The 12,290-nt window shown below is 52.0% G+C and overlaps 1 protein-coding gene across 4 annotated transcripts in view; it reads right to left on the bottom strand.

Moving 5' to 3' along the window:
* The window catches only part of SLC6A20 (solute carrier family 6 member 20), a 90,822-nt gene that overhangs the window by 19,971 nt on the left and 58,561 nt on the right, over nt 1–12,290 (bottom strand). For 3 of the 4 annotated variants that reach the window (XM_033413207.2, XM_049716302.1, XM_004283841.3), the window contains 3 exons: nt 9,024–9,164; nt 7,256–7,347; nt 3,131–3,358 (listed from right to left, as the gene is read on the bottom strand). In XM_033413207.2, coding sequence (XP_033269098.2) covers nt 3,131–3,358; nt 7,256–7,347; nt 9,024–9,164 — 461 coding nt within the window. Of the gene's footprint in view, nt 1–3,130; nt 3,359–7,255; nt 7,348–8,173; nt 8,192–9,023; nt 9,165–12,290 lie in introns of those variants that run through there. The other variant, XM_049716301.1, reaches the window with a different exon arrangement.

Genomic DNA, 12,290 nt, shown 5'->3' with positions numbered 1-12,290 from the left:
CAAGTCCAGATGAGCCTGAGTTGCACCTGGCCCGACATTCCCACTGAGGTGTGGCACCCATCTTCCCATGAATTTCCAAGGTCACCAGAGTGGTGCTCTGTCCCCTCTCACCCTGGGAATGGCAGGCAGAAGTGGGGTGTATTTTATGACTGCTTCTTAACTGAAAACACTGAACTTGAGATGAGTAATAAATCCACCTGAGATTACAAGGAAAACCAGGTCTGAGGTGGAAATGGATCGGTGGAAAGAGAAGGCATCCGGCCAGTGAGCTGAAGGAAAGCAAGAGACAACAGGGGAGGGGTGACCAATGTCGGTAACCACTGGACACTTAGAGGACACTCAGAGCAAGCCTGTGGAATCTCCCCCCTTCCCCTCAGGTGAACAAGTTTCCCGGAAGGCTCTCTCGAGTCGAGACCAGGCTGGCTCACTTCTCCCCCATCAGGGAAGCTGGCAGGTTTGCTGGACACATGATCCAGCCTGAACTATTGGGAAAAACCATTTCTAAATAATCTGAAAAAAAAACCATTTCTAAATAATCTGGAGGGGTAAAAAGCAGATTCCAACAGAGAAGGCCAGGATATGGCACACAGTCTTTAACAAAATTAATTCCCATAAATAGAGCTGTTGGAGCTCATACAACTCAACGACAACAACAAAACACAACCCAATCCAAAAATGGGCAGAAGACCTAAATAGACATTTCTCCAAAGAAGACATACAGATGGCCAATAGGCACATGAAAAGATGCTCAACATTGCTAATCATTAGAGAAATGCAAATCAAAACTACAATAAGGTACCACCTCACACTGGTCAGAATGGCCGTCATTAAAAAGTCTACAAATAACAAATGCTAGAGAGGGTGTGGAGAAAAGGGAACCCTCCTACACTGTTGGTGGGAATGTAAGTTGGTGCAGCCACTATGGAAAACTAGTGTGGAAGTTCCTCAGAAAACTAAAAATAGAGTTGCCATGTGATCCAGCAATCCCACTCCTGGGCATATATCCAGACAAAATTATAATTCAAAAAGCTACATGCACCCCTATGTTCACAGCAGCACTGTTTGCAATAGCCAAGACATGGAAACAACCTAAATGTCCATCGACTGATGAATGGGTAAAGAAGATGTGGTATATGTAAACAATGGACTATTACTCAGCCATAAAAAGAATGAAATAATGCCATCTGCAGCAACATGGATGGACCTAGAGATGATCATACTAAGTACGTCAGAAAGAGAAGGACAAATACCATATGATCTCATTTACATGTGGAATCCAAAATATGACACAAATGAACTTATCTACAAAACAGAAAGAGACTCACGGACATAGAGAACAGGGGAGGGTTGGATTGGGGGTTTGGGATTAGCAGTTGCAAACTATTATATATAGGATCAATAAACAACAAGGTCCTATTGGATAGTATAGGGAACTATATTAAATATCCTGTAATAAACCATAATGGAAAAGAATATGAAAAAGAATGTATATAAATGAATCACTTTGCTATACCCCAGAAACTAACACAACACTGTAAATCAGCTATACTTCAATTTAAAAAAATAACTAAAGAGAGCTGTTGGGACACTTCTGTCATGGAGAGAGGTGTGGCTTAAGCAGAGGAAACAGACGCTCAGAATGAGTAAGTTTTCATGGCACGACATGTCCTCATCTAACAAGTTTCTAAATGATCTGGTAAAGGGATAGCCTCATTAAATCTCCAAGTTGGCAGACACTGCCCTCGATCTTTTGGATCATGGTCATGATAATCTGGCATAGAGCAACTGAAGAAATTTTATGAGCATGAACTATCGGGCAAGCTTCAAGACGGGACAGAGTGAGTTGCCACAGACTCTAAGCTTTCCCCAGGAAGATTCACTAGTCCCTCAGTTCAGCGGTGAGATGGGGTGTTGTTAGGGCTAAGATGCTGGCCACCACGAGGTCTCGGAAACCAAAAGAAGATGTCCTACTAGGCATGGTACTGGGGCATCACAGGACACCTAAAATACCGTGGGTAGTTCTGGTCTTGATGCCTCAAGAAACACATGGTGGGGCTGGAGAAGGCAACTCAGATGGCCAAGAGGATGAGGACAGGTGGACTCTTAGGACCTTCAGAAGGGAAAAGCTGGGGGATTAAGTCATGAAAAGTGTCAGCAAACAGGAGGTGGCTCACCAAACAGAGATGGTGGGGAGTTTCTGGGGCAAAGCTGGGTCTGCCTGGCTCCATCCTCACTACTTGGTGCCCTTGGGCAGGACTTTACCTCTCTAAGCCTCAGGGGAGTGGGATAGTGAAATCTACCATGAAGGACTGAAGACTGATACAATGTGCATGTCTAACCCAGGGTGAGAGGAGGGACTGAGTATGAGCAGGGCACACTGGGGGGTTAAGAGCGCCTGCTGCAGCTTGAGAGAGACGGAAGATGAGGGAAACTCTCCAGGAAAACTTTCTACGTGGAGCAGATTAAAGAAGTGTCTCAGCCCCAGCAGGAGTATAAACCTGGGGACACACCAAAGAGAAAAGGTTTCTATATCAGGCCCGACAGCTCTGGACGGTCACTGAAAGCAGCTTAGACCAAAGCTGAGTTCTGAAACTCGGCTGCACCCCAGAATCACCTGGAGAGCTTTTAAAATCCCAGTGCTCAGGGGGGACCTCACAATGATCATTCTGGAACCTCTGACAGTAGGACTGAGACAGCAGAGTTTTAAAAGCTCTCCAGGTGGTACCACTATGCAGCTAGGGTTGAGAGCCGAGGGTGTCTTGGGGACATCTGCCAACGTGAAAAGTTTTCAAAGCAAGGAAAACTCTGTTTAGTTGCTTGGCACCCCTTGGGTGGTGCGGGTTTGGGGCTGGGACAGAAATGCTCATCGTTTTAGGAAATGGGAAGGTCCTCATTTCGAGATTTAGGGTTGTGACTTCGAGCACCGCTGGCCATCTCTAGAGTCACTAGCAGGTGACTCGTGCCAGCATCCCTGTCCTTGCCCTCCCCCCCACCCCCCCACCCAGCGCAGCTTCTGCCCTTCGACTGCAGAGGCAGCCTTACACACACACACACACACACACACACACACACACACACACACACACACACACACACACACACACACACACACACCGTGCCGCCGTCCCACCTTGCCGGTGGACTCCGTGCCCCGCAGGATACACAAGTACACCAGGAGCCAGGCCAGGATGAGGCACAGCGCCGGCTCCCACTGCACCGCCCCGCTCTCCTGGATGGACGGCGAGATGTTGAGGGTTTTCCGGTACCAGAAGTACTGCGTTGAGGAAGCCTTCTCACACTCCTCATCATAGCCCGTACGGTTGCCATTCAGTGGGCACACGGACCACGGCAGGGGATCCTTTGGGATCAAGACAAACGTTATACACAGAGGTGAGGGCTGAGGCCAAAGGTCGGGGTGGGGAGAACGGGAGGTGGCCCTGAGAGGAGGCTCTTGGAAGAGGACGCTGGTCCCCAAAGGGCAGGCAGCTGAAGCCCCTGAAGGCAGACAGGGAATCGAGGGGTTTGTCACGGGCACGGATGGGGCTTGGGCAGAGGGGTCAGGCAGGGAGGGGCTCCACACTCCCAATCTGCCGAACTCTACGGTAGGTCTGAAAGACCAAATCAAAGGGACGATGGCCAGACCATCTTTGACAAACGAACTCTGCAGCCACCAGCCCAGGAACCCAAACCACAATTCCGGCAGTAATCAGCCCAGAGTGGACATGACTCGGTCACCGGCTGCAGCTTTCCAAACTTGTGTTCCCTCCAACTCAGGACCAAGTGGAAAAAGCCAAATACGCTCCCCTCACCAATCACACAGCTACAGTTTCCACGCCAGCACACTCCAATCAGGGCACACCTGCAGCCCTCCGTTGCCCACTAGCACGATTTCCCGCTCCTCTGCCTGTCCTGCCTGGAGTTTCTGCCAAATACAGGTGAAGGTGCTGACCTCCTGCTAACGAGCTCCGGATAGACAGCCTCTGCTTGCTCTCATTTGGGTGGTCTGTTTATTTCCACAAGACCCTAGCGAGTCCTAGCATGAATAAGACTTGGGTCCTGCCCTCACTAAATGGTGATGGAGACAGGCGTTTCCTACAACGGGCACTGGGTTTGGAAGTTAGAGGGGGACGCAGTTCAGCCCCACCACAGCCGTCTTCTGCATCTAAGACAGAGACAACCCAGCACTGATGACTTCCTTTGAGCCTGAGTCAAGCTACGCCTGTAGCAGTTCCACTCCTGGACTTCGTAGATAGAGCCAGTAAGAGCCTCTTCTGCTTCCACTAGTTTGAACAGGGCTCTCTGTCACTTAGAAACAAAAGAGCCTAAATGGTGCATGTACAATGAACACGACCCAAGGCCAAGAGCTAAAGAAAAGCTCTGAGCTGAGTGGGGGCGGGTGGTAGATTCTGGCTTGGAGCGGGAAGGGGGTTAGGGGGTCCCACCTCTGCTCTGCCAAGACCAGCCCCTCGTTGATCAGATTTCATTAGACAAAAACTCTCCACGGCCAGAAGCAAGTCTAGCCCCATTGGGTTCAATCCCTGTATTTCACAGGAAACAGAAATGAGCTCCAACGGCATCACTCCCTGATGGGCCAGGGCCACTCTGCCCATGAGTGGCTGGAGCCCAGGTCTGTCATCTGGAAAGTGCTTGGGGCCCATGCTGGTAGGACCCCTGGCAGCAACAGGGGGCCCCTCACCTGCTAGAATATAAGAGCTGGTTTCTAGCTTCCACCTAAAATATTTCCAAAGGCGACCACCAGCAATTCCTCCTCTTGAGAGGTGGCATCCACTACCCCTCCCTGTGAACCTGGGTTGACCTGTGTCTTGCTTTGATCAACAGAAAGCAGTGGAGTGAAGCTGTGTGACTTCCTGGCCTTGGCATCCCAAGGCCTTGCAACTGTTACTTTCACCCTCTTGGAAACCAGCTGCCCTGTACAGACACTCGGGCTTGACGGCTGAGTGAGGAGGACTCGTGGAAGGAATGGCCATGTGGAGTGAACTGAGGTGTCTGGTGACAGCCAGCACCGAGCCCCTGTCAGGTGGGAGGGTCCCTGTGGACCTGAAGCCCAGACCACAGTCCCTTGGGTTTGCCTGGCCCGTATGGGACTGACTGGGTCCATTCACTGGACCACTGCTGTTGCCAGCCCAGCCCAGCCTGACTGCCAACCTTGGCTACACGTACATGACTTAATCACTCGCGGGGAGGGGGGGCTTTAAAAACTCGGATGCCTGGGTGCAACGCCAGTGACTCGGATTTCATCGGTCTGGGGTAGGGCCCGGGCCTCAGAATTTTAAAAGCTCCCCCAGGTGATTCCAGCAAGCAGCCAACATGGAGAAGCTTTAAAGTACAGAAGGACTTAAACTGACCAATTCTCAGCACCCAGACTCTCCCCCTCTGAATCAGTGGGTCAGGCAGGGATCCCTGCATCTGTGTTTGTAATAGCCCGGTGCTCCCGCAGGGAAAAGCTGGAAAGCCCAGCCTGGTGGGAGGTGGAAAAGAGCACAGACCCTGTGGCTAGGCTGCCGCATCCAGCCTCCCAGCTACTCAACTCCCCTCTGCCTCTGGTACGCACTGTGTCAGCACCATAGAGTGCGGTGATGATCACACAAGCGAATAGTTCTGAAGTGCTTGTGACTCCACCTGGTCCACAGCAAGTGAGTGTCTGTTGCTGCAGGTACTATCATTATGATGTGACCATGAAGGAGGCTCCAGGGCAGAGGGGATAAGGGAGAGGCCCATGGATCTCTGAAGGCTGGAATGAATAATCAAGTGATTTTCAGGAATCACTGATTTTCACACTTCTGAGGGTTAGGAAAAAGTACTCCCTTACTTGAGACACTTTATTTTTGCCTTTAGAAAATGGTCAGATTATCCTGATTTGTTACAAGACACATTGCTTCCACCTTTGGAAAACAGTCTTAAGTATGCAGACATATAGTGCCTGAGACATGTATGGCAACCCCTTAATTGGAATGGCATTGTGCAGTGCACAACCTGCCCAACCATACATGACAGCCCAGCACAGAGGAGGGAAATGGTTACCAGGCTGGAGAGTAGAGGAGCTGCCCTCCACCCAGAAGGCAGAGGACAGGCAAGGTTGTGGCTAGTCTTCATGGAACTCTAGGTTGAGCCAGGGAAAGGATGAGGGGCTACAGCTATGCTCAGGGCAGAGTCCTTCCTGTCAGGGACATGCACAGGGCATTTTCCAGTGAGATGACCTGGGTGGGGTGAACTGGGAAGCCAGAGTTGGGTGTGGATGTGGCACCTTCTGAGCGTAGATGCTGACTCCTGATTATTGAGGTCATTAACCCAAGCATTCCTTGGGGCCCCAACGATTCAAGGCTGTGCCCAAGTGCTCCAGATACTGGCCTCACAAATTGGGGTCAGTTCACAGTCCATGACCGGCCCCATCTAGCTTTTGGGCCTTGGAGGTAGGGTCTGTCCCATGAAGGATTGGCTCAGTGGCAAAGGGTAAGGCATCCAGCCCGTGAGCTCCTGTCTCCTCCCTCTTTTTTCCTATCTGGGAGGAGGCCTCAGGAGTGGGGTCCCTGATAGTGAAAGGCAGACTCTGAGGAAAAGACGTGAACATGGGCAGTTGCCATTTTGGATATGAAGACCACCTCTCGGTGTGGAATTAGGGTCCTCTCTTCTCTACATGTTCCATTTCCTTCCACATTTCCTACAATGAGCATCAGCTATGGTTATAATCAGACATGCATTTTTTAAATGTCTAATCTTGGGAATAGCTACTATTGTGTTACAGGGGTGACAATGGTCCTTCTAGGAGAACTTTTGTAGAGAAAAGGAGGGGCCCAGCCTGGAGTCAGAAACCTAGAAGGACAAGTGATGAGAGGCAGGAAGGGGGAAGAGGAGGGAGGCCGGTACTGTTATGCTCAGTGGGTGGAACCCTTCCCCATCAGTTCTCTCCACATGTTTCCCCCTGGGCCCCCTCTGCAGTGGTTCTTAATATTTTTGGGGGGGTCACATCCTTCGGAGAGAACCCGATGAAAGCCATGGGCCTGTTCCCCCAAAATGTGCACATACATCACACACAACAGCAGGGGTCCATGGATCCCTGGCTCAGAAGTCCTCCGCTTGGTTGGGGGCGCCCAGCCAGCCCCAGCCCTTCGCACCACTTCCTGACAGCTCCTGACTGCCTCGAGGCTGCTGCCCCCACGCTCCACCCATGTGCCGGCAGTGTGCACTCTCTTGTCCTCCCCCTTTCCCTCTCTGACCCCTGCTCGGGTGCGCTCACCTGGAAGGAGTGGAAGAGGTACCAGAAGGCCCAGGCGTTGATGACATTGTAGTACATGGAGAGGAAGAAGGACACCACCACACTGGCCACGCCTGCAGGGACAGGACGCAGAGGGTGCTGAGCACGGCCCCTACCCCGCCTGCCTGGACGGGGCAGCAGGGGTCCCGCCCAGAGCCCCCAGGACATGCCTGCAGGGCCCGCCCTGGGACGGCAAAACCAGGTTTGTGACCTGGCACCTGCGAGCACTTCCTAAGGGTTAGTCTCTTCCACAACCTCTCTCCCCATCTTCTGGGGCATGAGGCCTGTGATGTTCTTTTGATGTGCTTAGGTCCTCACAACGATGTTGTGAAATGCCATGTTATGCCTACTTTGCAGAGAGGGAAACTGAGACACAGCACTCGCCCAAGACCACACAGCTATTAAGTGGCACGACTAGGATTCGCACCTAGTGTGAGAAGCACTTTGTCACTGATGCCAGACATAACAGTTGCTCTCTCCCTGGCTCACCTGAAGCTGGGTCACTTTGTGCCAAACGCTGCCCAGCAGTGGTGGGGAACATGGCGTGAGGAGGTGTGTCAGGAGTGGGGGGGATGGGGGCTACTCCTGACCTGGTCAGCCCTGCGGGGAACCAGTAGTGTCCTGGAGCCCCGAGAGCCTCTGTGCACAGCTCTGCCCAACCCCAGGCTCCGGGACATCTCCTTAGAAGTCGACGGTGGCCGTGGTGGCAGTAGTTACACCACCAGTATCAGTAAATGCTACAACCAGGCCTTCCCCTCCCCCACCCCACCGAGCTGGTTGTTAAACATTCACGAGCATCCCCGATTGGCACCAACATCTGGTATTTTTCCTATTCAGCAAATGCTGCCTCAGAGAAGGCCTCTGTGATTGATAACTCGGGCCAGTTGTAAAACCACACACCTCTGTGTTAAATATTAACAGCCACTCAAGATGAGGAGGCAGTTCGATTTGGAGGTGATTCGTGAGGCCACCGGACACATTTCTTCTGCATCTGAGACTAAGTCACATCCAAGTTCACATCCTCCTTGCTCCTGAAACTTTCCTGTCCCCCTTTCTGCCTGGGGGGTGGGAGAGGTGAGCAGAACAGACCGTGGCCACTGCTGGTCAAAGTTCAGCAGAGGAGCCCCGGCCCAAGAGGGCCGCACAGGTCGGGCAAAGATCTCCCGCGGGCACCCCGGACACTGGCTCAGAGTAACTCAGGGGAGGCAGGATGGAAAGCAGTGCCCCTCTTGCCATCCACTGTGCCTCGGCCTCCATGCACTGGAGATGTTAACGGCACCCACAGCCGCTCTGGTGTGATGAAGATTAAATGAGCTCACACACATACACAGACAGGCCAGCACCTTGCACAGAGCAGGTGCTCAGTGACAGAGGGAGCTGTTATACGGGTTCCCAGAATGGTTGCTGGCCAGGACACTGAGCTACAGCTCCTTTCTTGGGCAGCTGTTTCCCTGTTACAAATGAGCAAACTGAGCCCCAGAGAAGCAATGTGGCATCAGTTCCCCAGGGGGTGTGCATCCTCCCTCTGTCACCGTCCCATGGGTAAGAAATCCGGCCCCTCTCAGCGCACATTCTATGGCACCCCTCCTGGGCCTTCTGCCCGCCCCACTCAAGGGCTCTCTCTGGGGCCTCACGCTTGCCCCTTGCTCCAGCAGCTTTGCCAAGGGACTCCCCCCACCGTCACCTTCTCCTGCCCAAAACACAGTCTGGGGGTCCACAGGTGGGAGAGGACTGGAAAGCACCCACTTACCAACGCCACTGAGGTAGGGGTTGATGGTCCTCCAGGCGCCGATGCTGCCCTGGCGCATGCGCTGCCCCACTGCCAGTTCCAGGTACAGGAGCGGCATGCCCTCTACGGTGAGCATGATGATGTAGGGCACCAGGAAACTACCTGTGGGTGTCCAGAGCCGAAACCAGGCCATCACCCAGGGCTTGACTCTGGAACCCACCTAACCTCTGTGCAAAAGGCCTTCCATCCACCCTCCCGTCTTTCCACTAGTCTATTCATCCTTCTACCTTTCCATCCATCCTCCATTCCTTCCTGTATTTTATCTTTCCCTCGGAATCCCTCTTCCTCTTTCTACTCATCCTCCATCCTTCCACCCATCCACTCTTCTGTCTTTCCATCCATCCAGCTGTCCCTCTATCCTTTTGTCTTTCTATTCATCATTCCATCCATGGACAACATGCAGCCACATCAGTTGTTAAGATCGTTAAATACGCCCAGCCTGGGTGGTAAATTGCCCAATGCCAAGAGCCTTGAGCGCCTTCCTCAAGGCCTCAGCTGCCCCAGCCCCTCTGCCAGAAACCCCCATTCCACTTCTATCGTAGCAACTAATAGCTGATCAGAGTCTGGACCACTGAGTGGTTAAACATTTTGAACATCACCTCTGAATCCAGTCAGCCAGTCACCCACCTCCACACACTTCCTTTGGGCTTCTGACATGGCCCAGATGGTGCCCCACCACCTGGGTGGAGGTATTACACCAAACAGCTGTTTTACTAAACGCTTCCTCTGGGCCGGGCCCTGAGCTGAGTGTAGGATGGACGCGAGAGGAGCAGCCCTGCTCCCTGCCCACGAGGGATCACCTGGGCAGAGGAATTTCAGCTGCTTCATGATTGGAGCCACAGAATACTCCTCTGGGCCTTTGTCTTCAGAGATGAGGCAAGGGATGCCTATGTATGTGTGGAGACAAGGAGGTCCCCGATAGACCGAGCCCAGGCCACCAGCTCCCTTTACAGAGCACCTCTGTTGGATGTATATCCATTTTATACGGTGGCCTTCAGCCTAAGTTTTCATTTTAATAAAGGGTATTATGACTAGTTCAAATTTTAAACCCACTGGTTCCCAAGGAACCACCTGCAGACAATGGCCCTCGGTGAGAGTGGGGAGCCAGGACGTGTGAACGGAGCTACAAAAGGCCCCCCACTGCCAGACACATGGACAGAGACGGCAGCCTGCGGGGGCGTCCCCCACCCCGGCTGCCCCACTGCTTCTCCTGCTGGTCCCGCCCCCTCCTCTGCAGCCCCTCGGACATCCCTCCCCCAGCTCCTAGCTCCTTGGCAGTGGACCTGAAAAACGGTACACTGGGAGAGGAGGGCAGGACTTCTGATTAAAAGAAAACCCTGACTCTACAGCTGCAGGGATTAAAGGCTGGTTACAGAAGGAACTGCCTCTGGAAGTATTAAGGTAAACAACACGATACGTATGTTCACAGGAACATCTAATATTTACAAAAATGCCTCCATTGTACATATGTACTGTCCTATAACCCACTTTTCTCTCCCAACAGGATCTCACCGTCGTTCTCTCGACCACACCGTATACCTTCCCATCACCCCTTAAGAAGCTGCACAACATTCCACTGGGAGAATGAGCCTAGAACGTCTTTCATCACATCAGTCCTCAGGCACTTAGGCTGTTGCCAGTTTTCTGCCGTCCTAAACAAAGCCCGGTCCACGTGTTTGATTATTTCCTCGGGACAGAAATCCCAGAAGGAGAATGGCTGGCACCAAGGCCAAGCAGAGCCCCCGCAAGGCCCTCTCACGACGGAGAGAAAGGTGCCAGCGTGTGCTCGGGAGAGCGGGCCCCACATCACCAGACCTCCGCGCTCCCAGCTTCGTCCTCCCTGCTTACATCAAGGACTACAACGAATCCTGCCCCCTCATTTCTGGACCCTGCTTTGAAGACTCTGCCAGACCCTGCTCCCTTCCTGCCCAGCAGGGAGGTGTTGCAGCATCTTACCCGGCTCCTCTCAACAGCAAGGGGTCCACGAGGCTGTCAGGGGCTCCCACCCACCATATACCCATCAATATAGGTTGCGTTGGCACAACCTGCCTGGAGCAGCATTCGAACCCTCAGTGGTTATAAGAAAAGATTATTTTCACCCAAGATGTTAAACAGTAGCCACAGGAGGCCTGGCAAGGTCCACGGAAGGGTTTTCTCTTTCACAGAGCCTGCTCGATGGTCCACTGCCTGTGGGAAGGTTGGACATTCAAGGCCTGGTGCCCAGATGGGTTCCTTAGCGCTGCCCTTCAGTAACTTCTATCACCCCTCCCACTGCCCAACCATCCAAACACACACACAATCCCAATGGATCTGCTCTGTGATCACTTTCTCAACAAATTATGCTGGAACACTGAACATCCATATGCAGAAACAATGAACCTCAACCCATCACATTTTATACCAAAAAAAAGCCCTCAAAAGCCCTCAAAGTTTATACCTCAAAAAAGCCCTACCACACAACATTTCAAAGGGACTTATTTAAGCCTGCTTCTGGGAGCCACTGATTCACAGCAGGGCAACTGGTAAGGCCTTATCCCAAGTCAAATTAGTATTCACTTTCTCAGTTTTCCCTGTTGATTGTGGTCTCCAGGATGAATGTAGTTCCAATGCCTTAATCCAAATCAGGGGATAATTTCCTCAAGGAGGGCTTTAACCAATTAAAGTACTGAGTTTAAAAACTAAGAACCTTACACTGCCACACACAAAAACAAATGGTCCACAAAACATTCTCCTTTCCTTCTGAAGGTTTTATGATGCACTGTTATCATTAACCAGTCTTTTACTATTAAACTTAAATGGTCAATTAGGACAAGCGGTTCTGAGACCGTCCTTCCACCACTGATTAAGACTCGGGTGGCAGGTATCGGGGAATAATATTCACTTAGCCTTCTGAGCTTTCTGGGCAGACTTGGTGACCCTGCCAGCTCCAGCTGACTTTTTGCCCACTGCTTTGATGACACCCAAAGTAACTGTCTCTCATGTCACAAACAGCAAAATGGCCCAGAGGAGGAGCGTCAGAGAAGCTCTCAACACTCATGGGCTTTCCAGGAACCATATCAATGATGGCAGCATCCCCAGATTAAGAAGGGGGCCATCTTCCAGCTTGTCCCCCAAACGATCAATCTTCTTCAGCCCAGCAAACTTGCAAGCAATGTGAGCTCTGTGACAATTCGGTACAGGTGCACATGCAGCACTGATTTGGCCTTGATGGTTCAAGATAATCCCCTT

The sequence above is a fragment of the Orcinus orca genome, chromosome 10, assembly GCF_937001465.1.
Source record: "Orcinus orca chromosome 10, mOrcOrc1.1, whole genome shotgun sequence".
NCBI classification, from domain to species: domain Eukaryota; kingdom Metazoa; phylum Chordata; class Mammalia; order Artiodactyla; family Delphinidae; genus Orcinus; species Orcinus orca.
The sequence above is the reverse complement of the archived record's forward strand: the minus strand, read 5'-3'. Positions and strand labels throughout refer to the sequence as shown.